Here is a 20,829-nt window from a genome sequence, read left to right as displayed (position 1 = left end):
CCCCCCCCCCCCCCCCCCCCCGCCCATTGTGTTGACAAGATGCCTGCCCGCCAGAGGAGCAGGACTTCCGGGTATCTTCAGCTGCTTTGCATGTCATTAATATGCTAAGTTTCACCTGGAGGGATACGCCCCCGCCTCCCTGCACCTTTGCAGCCTGGAGCAGCTAATGCCCTCTGTGGTCCTCCCTGCAGTGGGACGAAGTGAGTGTTCTGGATGACCAGCAACGCCTGACTCGGACCTTCGAGGCATGCCACGTGGCCGGGGCCCCTCCCGGCCCCGGGCAGGACAACTGGCTGCAGACACACTTTGTGGAGCGGCGAGGGGCCCAGAGAGCGCACATCCGGCTGCACTTCTCCGTGCGGGCCTGCTCCAGCCTGGGCGTGGCGGGGGGCACCTGCCGGGAGACCTTCACGCTTTACTACCGCCAGGCCGAGGAGCCCGACCGCTCCGACAGCATCTCCTCCTGGCACCTCAAACGCTGGACCAAGGTGGACACGATCGCGGCGGACGAGAGTTTCCCCGCCTCCTCAGCGTGGGCGGTGGGCCCGCGCGGGGCGGGGCAGCGGGCGGGGCTCCAGCTGAACGTCAAGGAGCGGAGCTTCGGGCCCTTGACCCAGCGCGGCTTCTACGTGGCCTTCCAGGACACCGGGGCCTGCCTGGCCCTCGTGGCGGTCAGGCTCTTCTCCTACGCCTGCCCCTCCGTGCTCCGCGCCTTCGCCACCTTTCCTGAGACGCAGGCCAGTGGGGCCGGGGGGGCCTCCCTGGTGGCGGCCGTGGGCACCTGTGTGGCGCACGCAGAGCCCCAGGAGGATGGAGGAGGGGCCCAGGCAGGAGGCAGCCCTCCCAGGCTGCACTGTAACGGGGAGGGCAAGTGGATGGTAGCCGTCGGGGGCTGCCGCTGCCAGCCCGGGCACGAGCCTGCTCGCGGAGACGAGGCCTGCCAAGGTGAGACCCCGCTCCCTTGCACTTGCCCCCCACCTTTGGGATCCTCTCCTGAACGAGCCCACACTTCATTTTGTCCCCAGAAGCTCAGGAATAAGTTATCTTAGGAAAGGACGCTTGTTTTCTCCAGACTTGTTTCCTAAAGCGCACAACCTTGCTCTCAGCAACCCATCTGAACCTTCCACAGCGATTGCTGGGGATCCTAGGGCTGCAGGCCTAAGAAGGGATGGAGATGAAAGGACTTAATCTCCTAGGCTGTCTTGGAATGGGGTCCTTTGTCCGCATTTGCCATCTAGCTGGGGGTGACCTGGGGGTCACCAGGGCCAGGTGACCGGGAGGCAGGTAGAAGGCCGTGGATACAGCTGTAAAGAATGATCCTGCGGCAGAGGGAGGATATGCAGTCGAGCCAGGCGGCTACATCTGGTGCTTGCTCTGCTATAGCCCCTACCACACCTCACTTTTTCCGTCAATGGAAATGTAATTCTGTGCCAGCAAAAAGGCAGAAGTAATGTATGGCTGAGGGAGAGAAAGAGGGGAGAGAGGGTGACGAGGAGATAGATCTCGGAAGCCTGGGAGGATGGCTGTGTGCGGGTGTGGGGGGCTCAGGAGGGGATGGACTGGGGGGCCTGAGGCCTCTACCCTCCTCTGCCCCTCAGCCTGCCCCAGGGGGTCCTACAAGGCCTCGGCTGGGAATGCCCCCTGCTCACCGTGCCCTGCCCGCAGCCTCGCCCCTGACCCTGCGGCCCCTGCGTGCCCCTGCCTGGAGGGCTTCTACCGGGCCAGCTCCGACCCCCCAGAGGCCCCCTGCACTGGTGAGTTCCCCCACTCCTCCCCCGACCCCGGCCCCAGGGATGGGCGTGGGATAGGAGTGGGAGCAGGAGAGGGAGAGCCTGGAGGGCAACACGGGGCAGCTGGTTTGCATTTGCAGTGACTTCTTTCTCCTGTGTCCTTGCTTTTCTTCCCCGCCTCCTTCCCCCACCTCGCCCACCTCCTTCCTCTCTCGCCCCATCTGCCTTCTCTGCTTTCCCCTGCTTTCTGTCTCCTCCCTCCGGGCCGTCCTCCCTCCCCTGCCTCCTTCTTTCCCCAATCACCCCCGCCCCACGACTCCCGTCTTCGGGGCCCTTCCCTGCCCTGCACACGCCCTCCCCAGCACCCCCGTCGGCCCCTCAGGAGCTGTGGTTTGAGGTGCAGGGCTCTGCGCTCATGCTGCACTGGCGCCTGCCTCAGGAGCTGGGGGGACGCGGGGACCTGCTCTTCAACGTCGTGTGCAAGGAGTGTGGAGCGGGCGGCAAGGGCGCTTGTCGCCGCTGCAGGGATGAGGTGCATTTCGACCCCCGCCAGAGGGGCCTGACTGAGAGCCGCGTGCTCGTTGGGGGGCTCCGGGCACACGTGCCCTACATCTTGGAGGTGCAGGCCGTCAATGGGGTGTCGGAGCTCAGCCCCGACCCTCCCCAGGCTGCAGCCATCAATGTCAGCACCAGCCACGCAGGTGAGCCTTGCCCTCCCCTAAGCTGCCAGTCACCTCCTTAGAACCCTCTCCCACTCTCCCGACCCTGGAGGCCGCCACTAACCCCCCACTCCAGTTCCCTCCGCAGTCCCTGCTGTGCACCAGGTGAGCCGGGCCTCCAGCAGCATCACCGTGTCCTGGCCACAGCCCGACCAGACCAACGGGAACATCCTGGATTATCAACTCCGCTACTATGACCAGGTGGGGAGCAGAGGGGCGCCCGGCGGGGATGGTGGGAGCCGGAAGTGCTCCGCAGCGGGGCTGGAGGTGGGGAGACAGGGGAGGCGCCTCGGAGCCCTGCCGCAGGGGCTGTGAGGGGCGTGGGTAGGAGCAGGGGGCGAGGGGCCCCCACAGCTGGCAGGGAGTGAGCAGCTGTCACCCCCAGGCAGAAGATGAATCCCACTCCTTCACCCTGACCAGCGAGACCAACACGGCCACCGTGACCCAGCTGAGCCCCGGCCACATCTATGGCTTCCAGGTGCGGGCACGGACGGCCGCAGGCCACGGCCCGTACGGGGGCAAGGTCTACTTCCAGACGCTGCCTCAAGGTGAGAGGAGGCCTGGACGGGGCGGGGGCGGCCCAAGGCATAGTGAGGAGGGGTCCAGGAACCATCCAGGCCTTGAACCTTCACCCCAAACCCTCCAGGCCAGGAGAGTGGCTGCCCACCGACCTTCGGGGCTGTGGGGGGGACGGGGTGTGGGGAAGTGGGTGCTTGCGGGGCGGTGTGTGAGATCTTCCACACCTGTGACTCTGGGTGGCTGGTTCTCCAGGTGAGCTGTCCGCCCAGCTTCCTGAGAGACTATCCTTGGTGGTTGGGTCCATTCTGGGGGCGCTGGCCTTCCTTCTGCTGGCGGCCATCACTGTGCTGGCTCTCGTCTTCCAGAGGTGAGTCTCTCCCCGCCATGACCCAGCACCATACTCTCCAAAGCTCGGTCCCAAGCCCTGATGGCCCCGAGGTTCCCTGCAGAAGCGCCCGTGAGTGTCCTCCGCCACCACCCAGCCCCCGCCCTTGGGCCCGGCTCCTTCGAGCCACTGATCCCTGGCAGGACCTTGGCCTTCGTGGGCAGACTGGGGAGGAAATGGGAGAGGGAGTGTGATCGCAGGACTCTGGTTTGTCCCCCAGGAAGCGGCGTGGAACTGGCTACATGGAGCAGCTGCAGCAGTACAGCAGCCCAGGTGTGGGTGTGGCTGGGATGGGATGGGATGGGATGGGATGGGATGGGATGGGATGGGGGCCGGGAGGGCACCAGGCAAGGCTGGGCCCCCCAGGGTTGAGGGCAGCTCCTGGGCACCGTCTTCGGCAGTGAGAGAGCGTGCCTGGGGTGCGTGGGCCGCCCGCCTGCACACCTCCTCATAATGGACCCCGTGTGCCTGCAGGGCTCGGGGTGAAGTACTACGTCGATCCCTCCACCTACGAGGACCCCTGCCAGGCCATCCGAGAATTCGCCCGGGAGGTCGATCCCACGTACATGAAGATCGAGGAGGTCATTGGAGCAGGTATGGCAGAGGCAGAGAGAGGGTACGGAAGGGGTCCCAGCAGCGTCCCTCCTAAACAGGGCAGGACACTGAGTCCTTCCTGGAGACCCCCCCCCCAGCCTACACCTGCTCCCCCAGGCTCCTTCGGGGAGGTGCGCCGGGGCCGCCTGCAGCCCCGGGGACGGCGGGAGCAGGCCGTGGCCATCCAGGCCCTGTGGAGTGGAGGCGCCGAGAGCCTGCAGATGGCCTTTCTAGGCCAGGCCGCAGTGCTGGGCCAGTTTCAGCACCCCAACGTCCTGCGGCTGGAGGGCGTGGTCACCAAGAGCCGGCCCCTCATGGTGGTGACGGAGCTCATGGAGCTGGGCCCCCTGGACAGCTTCCTGAGGGTCAGTCAGGCTGGCGGCAAGGTGTGGGGGGTGGCTCGGGCCGGGAAGGTGGGCAGTTCTCAACTGTCCGGGAGGCAGAGCCGTGTCTACGCGTTCACTCCCCTGCTGCCCCACCTCCAGGGTCTCCGTCCTTCATTCCCAGACCGTTTGCTGATCCCCAGGTCCCTTTGCCTTCTGGTGCCAATGTCTGTGCGTGATGTGCCGAGGTCCCCCACCCCTTGGCTGACCTCTGCCCCCCCATCCCACAGCAGCGGGAGGGCCAGTTCAGCAGCCTGCAGCTGGTGGCCATGCAGCGGGGCGTGGCCGCCGCCATGCACTACCTGTCCAGCTTCGCCTTCGTCCACCGTGCGCTCTCTGCCCACAGTGTGCTGGTGAACAGCCACCTAGTGTGCAAAGTGGCTCGTCTTGGCCACAGTCCTCAGGTGAGAGCACAGCCTTGGGGCCCCGCATCCCTCAGGGGGCGCCGGAGGCTGAGCTGGAACTGGGGCGGTGGATGCCTCAGGTGGTGTATCTTAGTGTCTGAAGGGGCAGAGCTCAGCTGTGGGATGGAGGGATTTCAGGGACTGAGGACACTGGGGAAGAAAGGGGACTGGGAGGGTGGGAGTCCTAGAACCACCTCCTGCCCTTCCCTCATGCTGACTAGTGTCAGAGCCGCTGGGTACAAGTCGTGAACACGCCACCCTCAAGCTCTGTGACTTTGCACAGCCTTTGCATCTGCAAAATGGAGATAATGACATCTATGCTACAGGGTCCTTATGGGATTAAACGAGAGGCTTGATGTGAAACCCTTGACGCATATCTGAGCACGTAGTAGTTGATCAATAGCTAGGACCACTGCTCTGATTATTGCTGTTGTTACTTTCGACCCCACCCCTCAGGGCCCAAGTTGTATGCTTCGCTGGGCAGCCCCAGAGGTCATTGCACACGGGAAACATACAACATCCAGTGACGTCTGGAGCTTCGGGATAGTGATGTGGGAAGTGATGAGTTACGGAGAACGGCCCTACTGGGACATGCGTGACCAGGAGGTGAGCTCTTGACCTAGACACTGCCGATTCCCCACCGCTATTCCTCCAGCCCACCAGCCTTCACAGACTCACACATTCGAAGCCCTCCACTCGTGGCTCTCATTTTCCATATCTGTCTTTTAAGTTCCTTTCCAACCTCATGGTTACCTGACAATACATTCCTTTCCACTAGCAATAGCCTCCAAGCACCCTGTGCTTCCTCTAACCCCCAGGTACTAAATGCGATAGAGCAGGAGTTCCGGCTGCCCCCGCCTCCAGGCTGTCCGCCTGGACTACACCTGCTTATGTTGGACACTTGGCAGAAGGATCGTACCCAGCGACCTCACTTTGACCAGCTGGTGGCTGCGTTTGACAAGATGATCCGCAAGCCAGACACTCTGCAGGGAGCAGAGCACTCCGGCGGGAGCCCCAGGGACAGGTCTGGAGCTTGGGACTAAGGCGTGGGAAAGCCAGGGAGGGATGAGGCAAACCAAAAAGAAAACTGAGGCGAAGGGGCCTAGGATGAAGAGGGGACATTGACCTGCCTGCTGCTCCCCCTCAGACCTTCCCAGGCCCTTCTGAACCCCGTGGCCCTGGACTTTCCCTCTCTGGACTCCCCCCAGGCCTGGCTCTCGGCCATCGGCCTGGAGTGCTACCAGGACAGCTTCTCCCAGTCTGGCCTCCACACCTTCAGTGACGTGGCTCAGCTCAGCCTGGAGTAAGCAGGGAGAGGTGGGGGAGGGGAGCCCAGGCCCCAGGGCAGGGGTCGGCGCCTGGGATCTTGGAGACACTGGCCCCGATTTAATCCACTCCTTCCCCACCAGAGACCTGCCAACCCTGGGCATCACCCTGGCCGGCCACCAGAAGAAGATGCTACACCACATCCAGCTCCTGAAGCAGCACCTGAGGCCGCCGGGCTCTGTGGAGGTCTGAGCCCCGGGCAGAGAGCCCCGGGCAGAGAGCTGTGAACTGACAATGCCCGTGACCCAGTCCTGGACGCAGGTCCAAGGAGGACATGGGAGATGTGAGCCCGTCTCCACCTTGGCCACCGTGAGAAGCGCCCGCCTGCCACGCTAAACCCGAGCCGGGGGACGCCTCACTCCCTGGTCCTCTGCCCCTCCACCGCCCTCCCCCACATTAAAGGGAAAGAAGGGATTTTGCAAGTTGGAGGTGTGGTGAGGCCTCGGTCTGCAGGGAAGGGGTGGGAAGGCCTTGGAGCAGAGAGGCGGGGCCAGGAAGACCACACCGCAGGGGAGGGTGCACAAGGACAGCAGGAAGGACTTTATTGGAAGGTAGGAGGTGGCTTCCCCGCCAGGCGGTATCCATCCCCTCATTACACCTTTCCTCAGCCTCCTCCACTGTCTGCAGCTGTGACACCGGGGTGGAGACCAGTGCCCGAGGCAGCAAGCCTTTCTTAAAGTGCTTGGCTCAGACAGTGCAGCCGCCAGGGTGGGTGAAGCTGGGTCCTTATTCGCGCCGGGCCCTGTGCTTACCATGAGGCGTGGGCCTGCTCCTTGGTTTCCCTTTATTGTGTTCTACCCTCTGGACCTGGCAGATGAGAGGTCTAGCCTTTGCTTCTTGATGCTGCAGGGCACCAGTGTGGGCGGAGACACTCAGAGCTGGTACTCCCAACACTGCCCATCCTCCAGAGCCATGGTCATCATTCCCCTCCCCTCTCTCCTCCGGGTTGCTTCCCGCAGCCTCTCCCAGTTCATGCTGCTGCGGGAAGTACTTCGAGACACCGAGGGGGCAGGAAGGGACAGGTGCGGGCCGCCCAGCTCCCGTCCTTCCATGTCATCTTCGGAGCCTGGGTTGCAGAAGGCCTGCGCGTAGCGCCGGACGCGCTGCCGGTTGAGATCCTGTCTGTCTTCCACCCTGGCGGCGGGGAAGGAAGAGTTGGAGAGGCAGACCTTGGACCAGCCCTTGTCTCCTGGCTCCGCCCAACCCGACTGCTGGTGCCCTTTTCCCTTGTCTGCAGCCCGAGTGGGCACAGGGGGTGCCAGGCCTTGGGAAGCAGCACAGAGTCGAGTCCAGCAGCTCTGGGGATGCTTTCAGGGCCCAGGAACCTAGCAGGCCCCTTTCTCCCAGCGAGGCCTGAAGCCTAGGGAGCACACAGGCCTGCACAGGGCCGCTGGGGGCAGGAGGTTGAGCAGAGGGACGCCAGCCCCCGCGGTCACTCACCGCAGGAACCAACGGTCCCCCAGCCCGAACTTGCGCCCGCAGATCCCGGAGCGAGGCCACAGGCAGCGAGGCAGCTTCTTTTCCAGCATCACTGTGGTGGCCACGACCTGCGTGTGGGGACAGAAGAGGAGGAAATCAGAGGCTGCGTGCAGACCAGGAGAGGAGAGGATGCCAGGCAGAGGGACAACAGTTGCGCAACATCTGGGAAACTCACTCATGGTTTCCCAGAGGTGACAACACCCCTGAGGTGGGGATGGCAGCGTCAGCTTTGTCAGCTCTCTTCTGCGGGAGAGAGTGGATGGGCCTTGAGCCCTACAGCACTTCACCCGTGACCTGACATCCGGGCCAGGCTGGCCCTGCAGCAGGTGGGGAGACCTTGCTCCAAGGAGACAGGAAGGAGGGCAGAGCAAAGAGAAAGGGTCCGCAGGGCTACAGAATATTTTGACCCTACAGCTGTAAAGGCCACTTAGAAACACAAACATCCTGCAGAGAAATCTCATATCAATCAGTCCATTCGCATGGAAAAAAATATTTTCATCAGCAAACCCTGTTTAGCCAGCTTATGGGTTTTTTTTAACTCCATTTTCTACACAACACAGTTAGATGCCATCCGATTTGAGGGATTTCCATTTATTTTGCTGAAATTATTTTTGTTGAGATAAATTATTTTGTATTTTTAAATGATTTGATCCAATTCGTTCTTTTGTCCCCATCAATTACCTGACTGGAGCTAGTTTCTGCTATATAGGGAGTTTGTGTGGCATTACTTTTAACAGGTCCAATTTTTCTGGGTCAGATTTTGAAGACAACTATTGCCAGAAAGATGTGATACTCCAGCTTTTTTATTCAGTAACAAAATTTACTGAATGCTGTAGTAGCCACTACTAAGCGTCATTTCTTGTTGATGATTCTAGAAAAGACAGATTTGACTTTTTGAGAAAACTGAGGAATTCTTTTCGGCTATTCCAGTATTGCTCAGTCGTACCGCTAATCCAGTTCTGTGCACTTTGCATAATCTGTACTGTGCACTAACCGTCCAAACCTATGTTGGGGGTCAAAATATCCGGCCTCTGAGTTTGGCCCCCCGTCCTTGGCAGGAAGGGAATGACTTGCACTAACCCTCCCAGCCACCAGGGGGCGCTCACCTGGGCCCTCCAGAGCTCGTCCCGCTCGTGGGCCACGCGCCAGTGAGTGTCACCCATCATAGCGATGAGGAGGTTGAGCATGAGAAGAGCGGCAATGATGGCGAAGGCAGCATAGGTGACGCTGTACATGAAGGGCAGATCCACGGCGTAGTTGGCAGGGCCATCAATGATGGTGAGGAACAGCTCGAAGGTGCTGAACAACGCCATGGGGTAACTGTAGAAATGGCCCAGCTCGTTAGGGTCCTCTGTCTGGAAGATGATAAAGAAGGCTGCTCCACCCCAGGGGGTGAGAGTTACATGTGAATAAACCGTAGCCAGCTCTTTGCTGCCCATTTCAGTGCTGTTTTCCCCTTCCTCTCCAACACCACCATCCCAGCCCTGCCTCACTCTGCACTTCGGGTTCTTTCGTTCCCTTAGTTTCCATATGGCTCACCCTCCTGATCCCGAGAGCCACCGCCCCCTAACACTCCCGAGGGACAGCCCATCCTTAGATCCTATGGCCTCCTCTTACCTCTGCCTGCCTTCCCACCTCCCCCCCCCGCCCCCCACCAAGTTTATCCAGAGGTATTCTGTGCTATCTAGTTTCCTCCAGCCCAGGGCCCCCATCTGAGACGATGTACCTGAGGCAAAGCCCAGGATGACCACAGCCATCAGCCAGCAGAATCTCATCAGATCGCCAAAAATCATCTAGACGGAGGGGAGGGAAGGGAGGACAGCTGCACATCAATCCCTTGAGCAAATGCCCCTTCCAGCCTCTAAGAGGTCTAACCGTGAGACGTCTAACAGCTCCACCCCTCCCCCATAGGGTTGGCAAACTGGCCTACTGGCCAAATCTACTTGGTCAGTTTCGGTTGGCCCTTGAACAAGAATTTTACATGTTTAAAGGACTGAAAAAAATTTTAAAGGAGAAAGAGAAAAAAGGAGAAGAAAATCAAACAGACTATGTGGCTCTCCGAGCCTGAGACCTCTGTTATCTAACCCTTTACAGAAATGTTTGCAGCCCCTGCTCTAGGACCTTTCTCTAGAAAGCTCGGGAGGCAGCACGGACCTTCTGGATCATGACGGTGAAGGGGCCCAGCATCTGGAATCCTCGGGCAAAGTACATGACGTTGCACCAGCCCAGCACCAGGGCGAAGGACATGGGTACCACCTCCCCGTTGGTGTTGGTGAGCCTCATCACCATGGTCACCAGCACCATGCAGGCATAGGTGATGCTGGGGGGAGAGCAGAGAGGGGGTGATGAGAGCGAGACTGGGATGACCCTGGGGGTCCAAGAGCAAGGGGGTGATGGAAATGGTGCCCACACACTCAGGTTCAACCTCTGTAAGCTCGATACACAGGGTCACACACACATCAGAGAGGGGCCTCTGGAACTGGCGTTCTCCAGAGGTCAGGGATCCGGGGAGTAAAACTACAGCCTTGGTGAGGAAAGGGACGGGGGTGAGAGGAAGGAGGCTCACAAGAGCACATGGAACGGTCCTCCAAGGATGGTCTGTCCAAAGAAGCGAGTGACCCCCACGCGGAAAATGTCTGGAATCTGGAGAGAGGCCAGGAAGACACAAAGGCCCTTGGAGACTGAGGCTCGGGCTGGATCCCCGCGGCAGACAGCCTCACCCCCGGATCCCGACCACAACACACCTCTATGAGCAGAATGATCACAGCTCCGAAGACGGACACCAGCTCCCCCACCAGTCGGAGGTGATCCTCGGGGGTCACATAGGCCTCCTGAGGGGAGAGACGTGGTCAGAGGACTCGGGGCTTCCCAGCCTGCCCCTGGGTACAAGTCAGCGTCCTTGTCTAGGGTCACAAACCAGTCAGATTCTTTCTAACCTGTTACAGTTGGCGCTCTCAAACTCTGCTCTTAGAGCATCGGTATGTTTCTGTGTGCATGTATTTTGAATTTGCGCCTGTGTATTTGAGACTTAAGCGAGGGAGAAACGTGGGTGGTAAGACGGGAACGTGATTCACGTGGAAGAAAGGGCAGAGAGCTGGATCCCGCCTGAAGCTCTGCTGCTCCTAGGGTGTCACCTGAAGTAGCTTCTGCTGTAGGACGGTATTGTCCCGAGGGTCAGTTTGGTTGTGGGTCCTGGGATTGAGGGGGCGGTAGACACAGCACGTGGTAAAGCAGACCAGGTACAGCAGGTATATGGCAGCCAGCACACAGAAGTATGGCCACCCATATCTCTTCCACTTGAGGTTCACCAGCTCCTTCACTGGCGTCTGGTCCAGGATCTGGCGAGCCTGCAGCAGAACAAGAGGAGAGCAAGCAGCTCGGAGACCCTGACTCCCCTCCCCCGCTGCTCCCTACCCTGAAGACCACACCCCCTCCTCCCCCTTCCCCGTACCCCGCACCTCCCGCTTCTTGGAGGTGACGATAAGCTCCAGCAGGGACTGCTCCTCCCCTGAGGAGTCGATCTCCGTGAGGTCGTAGAGAGTGGAGGTCAGCGGCCCGCATGTCCACTGGATGTGCTTCCGCTTCTGCATCAGGTGCTGGAACATCTAAGGTTGGGGGTGCAGGAGCAAGCAAAGGGGACTGTCACAGGGTGTGGCTGGGAAGCTTGTCCAGAGCACAGCACCCCTGAAAGGGTGCTCACTGTTTACTCAAGGACCACAGCCTTGCGGGCAAAAGAACCCATCTTCATGCCAGCCTCCAAGTTCATCCTCTTCCCCTGTAACTCCCTCTACAGCTTGGAAACAAGAGGTGAGAGGATGCAGGGCTGCTGCTTGTGGGCTGGAAGGACAAGAGGACGTGGGCATTTGAGACCACTCCAGGGTGGGATCTAGACTCTGTAAGTCCCCAACAACTCAGGGGAGAGAAAGTGGGCAAGAAAGAGAGACAGGGGCTGCGGAAGAAATTCCAACTCAAGCTGGAAATGGGACCTCAGCATCGGGGATAACTGGTGACATCTATTTCCTCAAAGGGCCAGAAACGTAAGATGAAGGTCAGGAGAAAGACACGGGGGGACTGGGGGCAGGTCCCTCACCATGGTGTTGCCCTCCACTCCAGCCAGCTTGAAGGGGGTGAGGCCCTGGTGATTGGGCACGAGGTCCAGGGACTGCAGGTGGTCCCTGCGCCTGTCGTGGGACAGCAGCAGGCTGTACATGTGGCAGGCAAAGGTTTTGCTGGGCTGGAGGACGAGGATGTGCAACACTGTGTTTCCTGGGGGAGGACACGGGCTGTCACGTGGCCACTGGGACTAGAGTCCCTGATGCTCCCCATGACCCACCCACCCCCCCCCCCGCGCCCGGGTGGACCTGAGGGCTGTCCCGGCCCCTCCTCTGCAACCCAGCTCCCCCTCCAGCCCGGCTCTCACCCAGGGAGTCCTGGGCCCGGATGTCAGCGCCGTGCTCAATGAGCAGCCTCACGGTCTCCTCGCTGCCCATGCAGGCCGCAAAGGACAAAGGGTGCTCCCCTGGGGGTGCAGAGGGCCCCGTGGCTTGAGGGTGCAGGCTGGGATGGGCAGTCTCTCCAGGGGACTGCCTCTCCCTCCCCACGTCTCAGCTCTGGGCCTGGGGACGCTTGTCAGCAGAACCAGAGGCGGGGACGGTGCAGGGGGCCCTGCGTCGGGGGCTGGCTCTGGCCTTCAGCCTGAGGAGGGCGGACCCCTCCCAGCTTCCCCCGGCATGGAGCCCCCACAGCCTGCCCTCCCTTTGCTATTGGCCCCCTCCCCACCCTCCCAGCCCCGGCCCTGGCTCTCACCAAAGTAGAGGAGGTTGTGGGGACTGAGGCAGAAGGCTGAGCCTACTGCCCTTGCAGAGACGCTGGCCCCGTGGGCAAGCAGGGCTTTCACCAAGTTCACATTCTGGTTCATGATGGCCATGTGCAGTGCCGTCTGACCTGGACAAGAGAGCTCTTGTCATGGGGTGTGTCTCCAGGATCCTGCAGGGGGTCCCTCCCATATCTCCACAGGGTCCTCTTCACCAGGGCAGCCTTTCGCGGGGAGGATGGGGTGGGGGTTCCCAGGGGATCCAGCTGCTGCCCGCCTCTTCCCACTCTAGGCCTTTCCATCTCAGGGGGTGGCGCTCGAGTGAGCCGCACTAAGGATGCTGAGGAAGAAGGGACATGAAGAGGGGGGTAAAGAGGAGGGGGGCTCACGTTCCCTCTTGGTTTCCCCAAATTGTCCACCACCAGGACTGCCCTGCAACAGTGAGCTGGTCGCTCCTCCCTCCGTCCTGAGCCCCTTGGCCTCTCACCTTCATACAGCTCAGAGGTAATGGGCTCGTCGACCAGCTCCGGGGCGGCCTCCATCAGCACGATGGCGGCCTCCAGGTGGTCATAGAGGGCCGCCACGTGCAGCGCTGTCTCCCCCAGGGCTCCTGACGTTGACAGAAAGAGTCACATGGCTTTGCTGGAGCAGGGGAATGGGGACTGGAGAGACTTGGGGGCCCACGGCAGAAGGTCCCAGGGCTGTACTGGCAGGAGGCTGGTGGAGGGTGAGCGCGTGCACAGGGCTGACCCGGGGGGAGAGGCGCCGTACCTTTCTGGTGGACATCGCAGGCTTCATATTTGAGCAGCTTGACGAGAGCCTGGATATCGTTCTCTTTGGCAGCTGTGAGGAGAGGAGACTCCCAGATCCTACAAGGGAGGGGAGCAGGTCCGCTTGTGGAGCCAGGTCTGTCATACCCCTCGGTGGCAACGAATTCCAAGGGTCCTCATCCAGAGAGGTGGGGCCGTTGGTGGGGGGGGGGGGCGGGGAAGCGCTGCCTGATCTCTCTTTCTCTGACCCGTTAGTTAACCCAAAGCAACTTTTTCCCCCTTTAGCTTGCGTGGGAGAATGTCAGGAACTGCTTTCCTTTCCCCTGGGTGCTGTGACCAGGGGGTGTGTGTGTGTGTGATCTGTGTACCTGGCTTATAGAGGGAGGAGTTTCAGTTAAAATACTCATTCACCTCCTGACCTATTGACCTCTGGAGGAACCCTGTTTGAGCTTCACTCAAAGCCTTGAGATTACTCTCCAAGATAAGCTTTGTTTTCATGGACTAAGGGTACAAGGAATTCCTTCCTCATATTTGCGGAGGAGGCTGACACGTAGACGCCGGCAGATCTTCCTCCTGTTGTGTGATGCTCGCTTTTTTTTTTTTTTTTTTGCGGTACGCGGGCCTCTCACTGTTGTGGCCTCTCCCGTTGCGGAGCACAGGCTCCGGACGCGCAGGCTCAGCGGCCATGGCTCACGGGCCCAGCCGCTCCGCGGCATGTGGGATCCTCCCGGACCGGGGCACGAACCCGCGTCCCCTGCATCGGCAGGCGGACTCTCAACCACTGGATGCTCGCCTTTTTAGACCTCGGCAAAGCCCTTTGATTCTGGCACTTTCCTTCCTACAACAGCATATCTGGGGGTCAATCGAAAAGCAACCGTGGGTCTTTTTTTTCCTTTTGGCCCCTACATCACATTACAGTCTCTCCCTACTTTCTATCTGCTTCTCACTTGTTTTAGGCAAAGAATCATCTTCTTTGAATTTCCAGTCTTACACCTACAACGAACTAAAAAACCTTTTATAATAACCTTTATTTTATAAAAGGTTTTATAAAAACCTTTTATAAAAACCTTTTGTAATATCAAAACTTAGCCAAACTAAGACACACGGGGTCCCTTTTATTTAATTTTCTCTCCTGGCCCACTTTCTACGGGAGTGAATGAAATAACGCTATTTACCCACAGATGGCCAGTTATGTGAACAGGAGCTCATACACCAAAGAACCCACAGTAGCAGGAAATCGACTCCACGAGCTGGGGGTGAGTGGGTGCTCAGGAGAGGAGGAAAGAGCACGACACGTCCATCTCCCTGAATGCTGGCCCCAGCTCCCCGCGTCAGGCCACGCAGGCAGCCACCTGCCAATTCAACATCCCTCTCCGTTCAGTCCCTGCCCTCTCATTCCTGCTGATGCCCGTCCTCATTCTCTAGGCCAGGATTAGCAAAATATCCTCTTTCCCTACACCGCTGTTTCCCCCAATCCATTCTTCGGGATGCCACCAAGATGCTCTCTCTAAACGGCAGATGCAACCACAGTTCACAAAAGTCTGATGGCTCCTTAAACACCCAGGAGAAGAAACTCAGAAATCCTCTACAGCCTTTGTGCAACTCCTTTTCCATGCTCTCTTCCTCTCATTGGCCCTCCACCCAGCATTTCAGCCTCACCACCCCAGGGCACACCATCCTCCCCATTCCTGTGCTATAACTCAACTCTCCTTCCACCTGGACTCTAATCCCCCACCCTGCCCTAATCACCCTGTTCTGTGCTCGCCATGCCTGGGAATATGCCCAGCGTACGGCAGACACTCATTGCCATTTTCTGTAGAAGGAGTGAACTGTAGCAATGCCAGAAGGTGGTTTGGCTTTACTGTCCTTCCTTATTATCTCCATCAGGCTGCCCCCTAAGCCAACCTTAGGCAAACGTATAATCTAAGTAAAAAATAGTATGCTTGGTATGCGCACACAGCTGCAAAACAAGTTTGTTACACCTTCCACCCCCCCACCCCCCATCAGCGCTACCATCACAACTACCTTTCCCAACAATTTGCCCAAAGCCCCCCTTTATAGATGCTGTAAAGTAAGCAGTATTCCCCAACACACACACACACACACACACACACACACACACACACACACACACCACACCACACCACACAGCAGGAAGTTTTCCACCCTCTCCTCTGGCCTTTCATTTTAGCATTTTCACTGTGCTCTGTGATTACCATCTGTCTCTTCCTCTACACTAGGGGCCCTTGAGGTCAGAGGTCAGCCACTTTCTCATCTTTGTAAACTTTCTCTGCCCCCCTCCAATTAGCTTCTAGTTTTGTGCCCCATTTTGACTGAAGGTTAATGGCAAAGCTAGGAATAAGTCCAAGGGGGCTTCTGACCCAAGTGCAGAGTCTCCTCCCTGCTTCCTAAGACGTGAGGGAGGAGGCTAGTCAGTGGCAGCCCCAAAGATGTCCCCCTTGGTCCTGACACATCTCTGATGCCCATAAATGTCTCTCACAAACCTCCAGTCCATACGTGTTCTGTTTCTGGCCTCTGCTGACTGCCCTACTGGCCTGGGAAGGGCAGGGAGATATTGTTCGAATGGGGCTTGCCTGATTTACCAAGTAAAAACACGAGGATGCTCGGTTAGAGTTGAATTTTAGATACACAGAAAATAAGTTTTTAATATAAGTATGTCTCATGCAATATGTGGGCCACACATATACTAACAACTTATTTGTTGTTTATCTGAAATTCAAATTCAACTCTGTCTTGTATTTTATCTGGGAACCCCAACCAGGTTTATGGAGACCTGGCCTCCTTTGGGTGGCAAACTCCAGAATCCAGCAAACACGGAGGGCAGTGTCTGAATGGTTCCCAGGGAAGCAGGCAGAGGCATGATTTGCAATAGCATCACAGGGCCACAAGGGGGCAGCAGAGAAAGCCCTTGCTCGCATTCTTGGCAATAAGGCAGATCCCGCCCCACTCCAACCACCTGCCTACCCTTGTGCCCCATAAAAAAAGGCACAAGAGCGGACGCATCCAAAGGTTCTCGTGCCTGGGAAACTAGCTTCTTCCAAAGCAACCCAGCACAGACGTTTAGATCCGGAGCAAAATCTACACATCTTCACCAGACACCTCCCTACGGCAGGAAGGAGAGACGATATTGCCAAAATGTCTTCTGATTTTAATGGTTAAATTATACTCCCTCCCTCCCAGGGGAGAGTCTCACTTTATTTAGTAGAATGCTTAACATTACTACCAGAATCTCTTACTTACAAACAGTGATTTAGAGCGGTGGTCCTTAACCAGCGGTGATCCCCTGCCGCCTCCCAAGGAACTGGGCAATGTCTGGAGGCATTTTTGGTTGTCATGACTGCAGGAAGGGGTGCTACTGGCATCTAGCGGGCGGAGGGCAGGGATGCTGCTAAGATTCTTACACAAGGCAGCCTCCCGTAACAGAGAATCATCTGCCCAACACGTCAAAAGTGCCAAGGTAGCGAAACCCTGACCTTGAGGTATAATTATTCATAATCTTTTTAGGAAAGTATTTTTCACATTAAATAGAGTAAGAAATTCCCTCTGTGTGTTTTCTTTTAAATCATTAAATACTCAACTAAGAAACAAAAGGTGAAGCCTTTCAAACACCCACTGATTAAGTATTTAATAAAAGACTTAATAAAAGAAATTAGAGAGCAGATCTGAAACTATAACGATATGAAAGGTGTTTCTGGAATTTAGAATGTCTTATTTTGCTTGACAATTATAAAATTGAACGGTATGGTTCAGTAATGGACTGGTAGAAATGCTACTATAGGATTTCTGGCATAAAACCTAGCACACTTTCTATAGAGTAAATAAATCATTGATCTTCCCTCAGGGCTCCCTCTGGGCCCCAAGGATCTGTCACTCGCCTTTTCCCTCTGTCCCCTCAGCCCGTCCTCTCTGCCTCCATTCTTGTGGATACGTACACGTCTGTGTGTGCACTCACATGTGGACCTGCACACGTGGGTGCTGTAGGCACGAATGAAGTTTTGTATTTGGTTGCTGGGAAACAAGGCAGGATCAAGAGTGTCTAGAGAAGAATTCAAATCTGCATTTTAGAGCTAGAAAGTCCCTAGAAACCTAGTCTAATCTGTTCATGTAATCGATGGAGAAAGAAGCCTGAAGTCCCGAGGTGATTTGTCCAAACAAGTCAGAGGCAGCGCTGGGACTCCCGATGGCCATTTCTCTGTCCCTATTCTCTGTGTTAATCAGGATCCGAAGAGGGGTCAGAGCAGGTACGGGGGGCACGGGAGCCACATGTGTGGGTCCCACTGGTTTCTCCACCAGCCCCTCCTGGAGAAGCGTGCCAGCTGGGCAGGGGAGGGCCACACCATCTAGAAGCCCTGACTCTGGTTCCCTGGGTGGATCCAGCTCTGATAGGCGGAAGCTCACAACCCCTCTAACTCCTGCCGTCACTGGGACTTGCCTTTTGACTTTCCTTATGTCTTTTTTTTTTTTTGGCGGTACGCGGGCCTCTCACTGTTGTGGCCTCTCCCGCTGCGGAGCACAGGCTCTGGACGTGCAGGCTCAGCGGCCATGGCTCACGGGCCCAGCCGCTCCGCGGCACGTGGGATCTTCCCGGACCGGGGCACGAACCCGCGTCCCCTGCATCAACAGGCGGACTCTCAACCACTGCGCCACCAGGGAAGCCCCCTTATGTCCTTTTTAATCACAACAGTCCCATGGGTGAAATGTGCTTTTTAGCTTCCAAAGCAGCATCTCACTTACTATCACGTTTGCTCTTTACAGCCCCGTGACACAGGCTGAATCATTCTCTCATTTTTCCGCAAAGGAAACCGAGGCAGCCAAGCCAAATCCTTGCCAGAAGATCAGACAGAGTTTAAGGCAGAACGCTTGGCTGAGAACCTAGCCTCAGGCTCTCACCACTCAATTATGTGGTTCTTCTAGTTTTATGACTCTTCCCAATTTTGCTGGCGGTGCGGGTGAGTTGGGAGAGCAGCTGGTGCAGCGACCACAGGTGAAGCAAAGAGCAGCCCTGAGTGGGGAGGAGGCGTGCCCTGGCCACTTGGGGCGACCTCCCTCCAGCTCAGGTTCTGGGCGATGGGATGAAGAAGCCAAAGAGAGGTTTGCCCCCGAGAACGTGAGCTTCTTGAGAGCAGAGAATGTGTCATGTTCATTTCTGCAAACCTAGCTGAGAGTTTTACACTCCATGTCTAGTGCATTGCATCTCAGGAAATAAGACGATGCAAAGCTGAGAGAGACGATGCAGAGGAAATGAGAGAAAGTGACGGTTCAACCTGGATCCCAACGATATCCATTTAAGCAGAGGGAGCGGCGACGAAGACCCAAGAAGAGTCTACCAGAGGAAGAGGGATGCTGGGTTCCCCATATTCCTGGAGAGACCTGAATGGCTCCCTTCTCGCTGGACCATGCTCCACCCCCAAGCCCACCCAGAGCCCCCCTCTGCTCGCTCTGGGTCTGCCTCATTCCCAGGTGGTGGGGGGATGGTAACAGGCCCTTCTCACCTGGTCACGCTGTCCTCACATGGTCAGCTCACGTGTGTCTAGCTGCCCACAAATCTTCCCTTAAGCTGGCTGATGGCACAGCCTTCGACACTCCCCTTCCCGGCACTTTCAGGTCCTTCTGGGCAGTATCCACCCAGAGGGGAATCAATATCCCAGGATCCTGGTGTCCGGGAAGAGGGGGCGTCAAAAAACTGCGGAATCAGACAGGGGAGATCAGGAAGCGGGGAGAATCCCTCCAAGTGGTGACATCAGGCCTTCCTAGCCCAGGCCTGCCAGAGGAAAGCCCACCAGAAGTCCCTAAGGAACAGGGGCAGAAAAGACAAGGAAAGCAGCCGCGGGCTCCAGCCCGGGTCCTTCACTCTGTCTTTGCCACACATAGGCACACAGGGAGCCTCTGCCACCACTTCCAAGCCCCCAGGCCTTTCTGGGCTCCCGCCGGGCTCCCACAGGCCCCGAGGTCCCGAGAGTGGGAAAGGGATGAATGGAACCGGTGATGGCCCGGTCTCCGACAACAATACCATTCTGTTGCCTCAAGATGTCATCCGCCAAACATGTGCTCAGCCCCCACTCTCCCAGGCCTGGGGGGAGAGAGGTGGGCGGCTGGTGTGAGAGCTGGGAAGCCAAAACTCAAAAAAGGGGCACATCTCCAACCCCGAATCCTTGAGCAAAAGAAAGAAAACCGCAGGGCCTCCAGATAGCCCCCAGCCTCCCCATCAGGCTCAGGCAGACCCCTGCACTTGGAGGTGGAGAAAGACTCCCAGACACAAACACTTCGGACCTTCCCCTTTAAATAGACATAGTATCTGCCTTCTCAGGAGCCCAGGAAAGTCCCAAGAGGAGGACTTCCTTCTAGCCTGCCAGCCCCCGGGTGGGGAGAGCACAGAGACTGCAGAAGAAACCACACACTGGCATGGCCTCAAGCTTTCTCCCTGCCCCTCCTCTCCAGTTCCCAACGGGGAGGACCATCAGATGAGTTTAGGGCCGCTTCCAGGGGCTGGAAGCGACAAGTGAGATTTGCTTCGGGCTCAAACTCTAGAGCCTCTCAAATTCCTCAACCTGCATTTGACAGCGAGTTCTGAGCACATCTGGAATTTGGGCCCCTTACCCATGCCCCTCTCCCCCAGCAGAGGGTAATAAATTTCAGGGCTGGGTCCCAGCTTTGTTGTCTCCATACCAATCCCCCTCTACCTGCCCCAAGAGTCTGACCCAGAGAAGGGCCTGGGTCAACGGCTGACACAATAAATGCACAGGAATGATTAGCAAATTTTGTCTTCTTTTGTGGTTACTAGTGCCTGCAGTCCCCTCTCTGCTCCATTCATTCATTCATTCATTCATTCCCACATGTGTACATATATGTGCTATGTGTTTCTGTCCGAGAGACTGTTCTAGGGGCAGGGGGTAGAGAGATAAAGCACCTCCAGGCTGCAGGTCTATGATGCCATAATCCTTCCCAGGCCCAGCAAGGTGCCTGGCCTTCCGGGGAGTACTCACAAGAGGCTTCCCTAATTGATTGGATCTTAAACACCTGTGTCAACACCTAGCAAACACCTGTGTCACCCATGCCAGCCCCCTCCCCTTCCACCTGGCGTCCTGGGGAGCTAGCCCCACAGGCCAAGACCCCTGAGACCAAATGCTCCCAAGGAGTCAGGCCTGGAGGAAGTCTGCCCAGACAGAGGTGCCAAAAAGGGCTTGGGGCCGGAGGGGGGTGGGGGGGTGGGGGGGGGGGAGAAGAGGGATGCGGGGGAGGGGCAAGCCTGGGGGTGTAGGAGGATCCCTTTGAGGCTTACCTCTTCTGCTGGAGCAGGTTCTGCTCGTCTCGCCTCTGAGCCCATGACTCCTGTCTCTGGAACCACCTACGGAACTTTCTCCACAGGCAGAGAATGTGCCCCTTCTCCCTGGGCAGCGGCAACCCCATGGAGTGTAGGGCCGGCTCCTTCGGGGGCCTGGGGCCAAGGCCAGACCCCCGCCTGGACTCAGCCCTGGGGCCACATCAGCAGCCCCTAGGGCCGGCCCGCCTTCTCCCCTAGAGGTCCCGTCTAGGGCCTCCCAGGTGCACCAGCCGGATACAGAGGCCTCCGAGTTTGTTACACTTGGCAGAGCTGGGTCTCCCGCCACTGGGGCTTCTCCCGGCAGGAGCTCCTCCTGGGAGTAGCAGAAGCCCTGCAGACACTCCCTCACTCCTCCCAAATTACCT

At 57.8% G+C, this 20,829-nt stretch overlaps 2 protein-coding genes across 5 annotated transcripts in view; one reads left to right on the top strand and one right to left on the bottom strand.

The window, feature by feature from the left end:
• Positions 1–6,482, top strand: part of EPHB6 (EPH receptor B6) — a 15,490-nt gene extending 9,008 nt beyond the window's left edge. For 3 of the 4 annotated variants that reach the window (XM_022579153.3, XM_022579148.3, XM_022579157.3), the window contains 14 exons: positions 192–945; positions 1,599–1,754; positions 2,093–2,431; positions 2,526–2,650; positions 2,835–2,997; positions 3,221–3,335; positions 3,574–3,626; positions 3,828–3,947; positions 4,065–4,312; positions 4,561–4,734; positions 5,191–5,340; positions 5,553–5,758; positions 5,882–6,037; positions 6,144–6,482. In XM_022579153.3, the coding sequence (XP_022434861.1) occupies positions 192–945; positions 1,599–1,754; positions 2,093–2,431; positions 2,526–2,650; positions 2,835–2,997; positions 3,221–3,335; positions 3,574–3,626; positions 3,828–3,947; positions 4,065–4,312; positions 4,561–4,734; positions 5,191–5,340; positions 5,553–5,758; positions 5,882–6,037; positions 6,144–6,252 (2,868 nt within the window). In that variant the 3' untranslated portion in view covers positions 6,253–6,482. The remainder of the gene's footprint in view (positions 1–191; positions 946–1,598; positions 1,755–2,092; positions 2,432–2,525; positions 2,651–2,834; positions 2,998–3,220; positions 3,336–3,573; positions 3,627–3,827; positions 3,948–4,064; positions 4,313–4,560; positions 4,735–5,190; positions 5,341–5,552; positions 5,759–5,881; positions 6,038–6,143) is intronic. The other variant, XM_089917292.1, reaches the window with a different exon arrangement.
• Positions 6,437–20,829, bottom strand: TRPV6 (transient receptor potential cation channel subfamily V member 6). The gene is made up of 15 exons (XM_089917293.1): positions 20,423–20,829; positions 13,124–13,221; positions 12,840–12,962; positions 12,346–12,483; positions 11,960–12,058; positions 11,630–11,805; positions 10,998–11,144; positions 10,674–10,886; positions 10,284–10,370; positions 10,106–10,182; positions 9,694–9,859; positions 9,266–9,332; positions 8,646–8,914; positions 7,501–7,607; positions 6,437–7,194 (listed from the first exon to the last, which is right to left on the bottom strand). Exons 1-15 carry the CDS (start codon positions 20,548–20,550, stop codon positions 6,933–6,935), a joined length of 2,157 nt encoding a protein of 718 aa, XP_089773419.1. The 5' UTR covers positions 20,551–20,829; the 3' UTR covers positions 6,437–6,932.

Source organism: Delphinapterus leucas, chromosome 9 (assembly GCF_059928025.1).
Source record: "Delphinapterus leucas isolate spDelLeu-1000000601 "Yukka" chromosome 9, BTC_Dleu_Yukka2, whole genome shotgun sequence".
NCBI classification, from domain to species: Eukaryota; Metazoa; Chordata; class Mammalia; order Artiodactyla; family Monodontidae; genus Delphinapterus; species Delphinapterus leucas.
This window is presented reverse-complemented; position numbering and strand designations above follow the sequence as displayed.

What these genes read in the sequence shown, in the direction of transcription:
- TRPV6 (XM_089917293.1), bottom strand. Translation starts at nt 20,550, where the DNA reads ATGGGGTTGCCGCTGCCCAGGGAGAAGGGGCACATTCTCTGCCTGTGG. An exon ending in TCACCTCCAAGAAGCGGGAG is followed by an intron (nt 10,887 to 10,997) that starts GTGCGGGGTACG and finishes GTTCTGCTGCAG; the next exon opens with GCTCGCCAGATCCTGGACCA. An exon ending in TCACCGTCATGATCCAGAAG is followed by an intron (nt 9,333 to 9,693) that starts GTCCGTGCTGCC and finishes CCCTCCGTCTAG; the next exon opens with ATGATTTTTGGCGATCTGAT.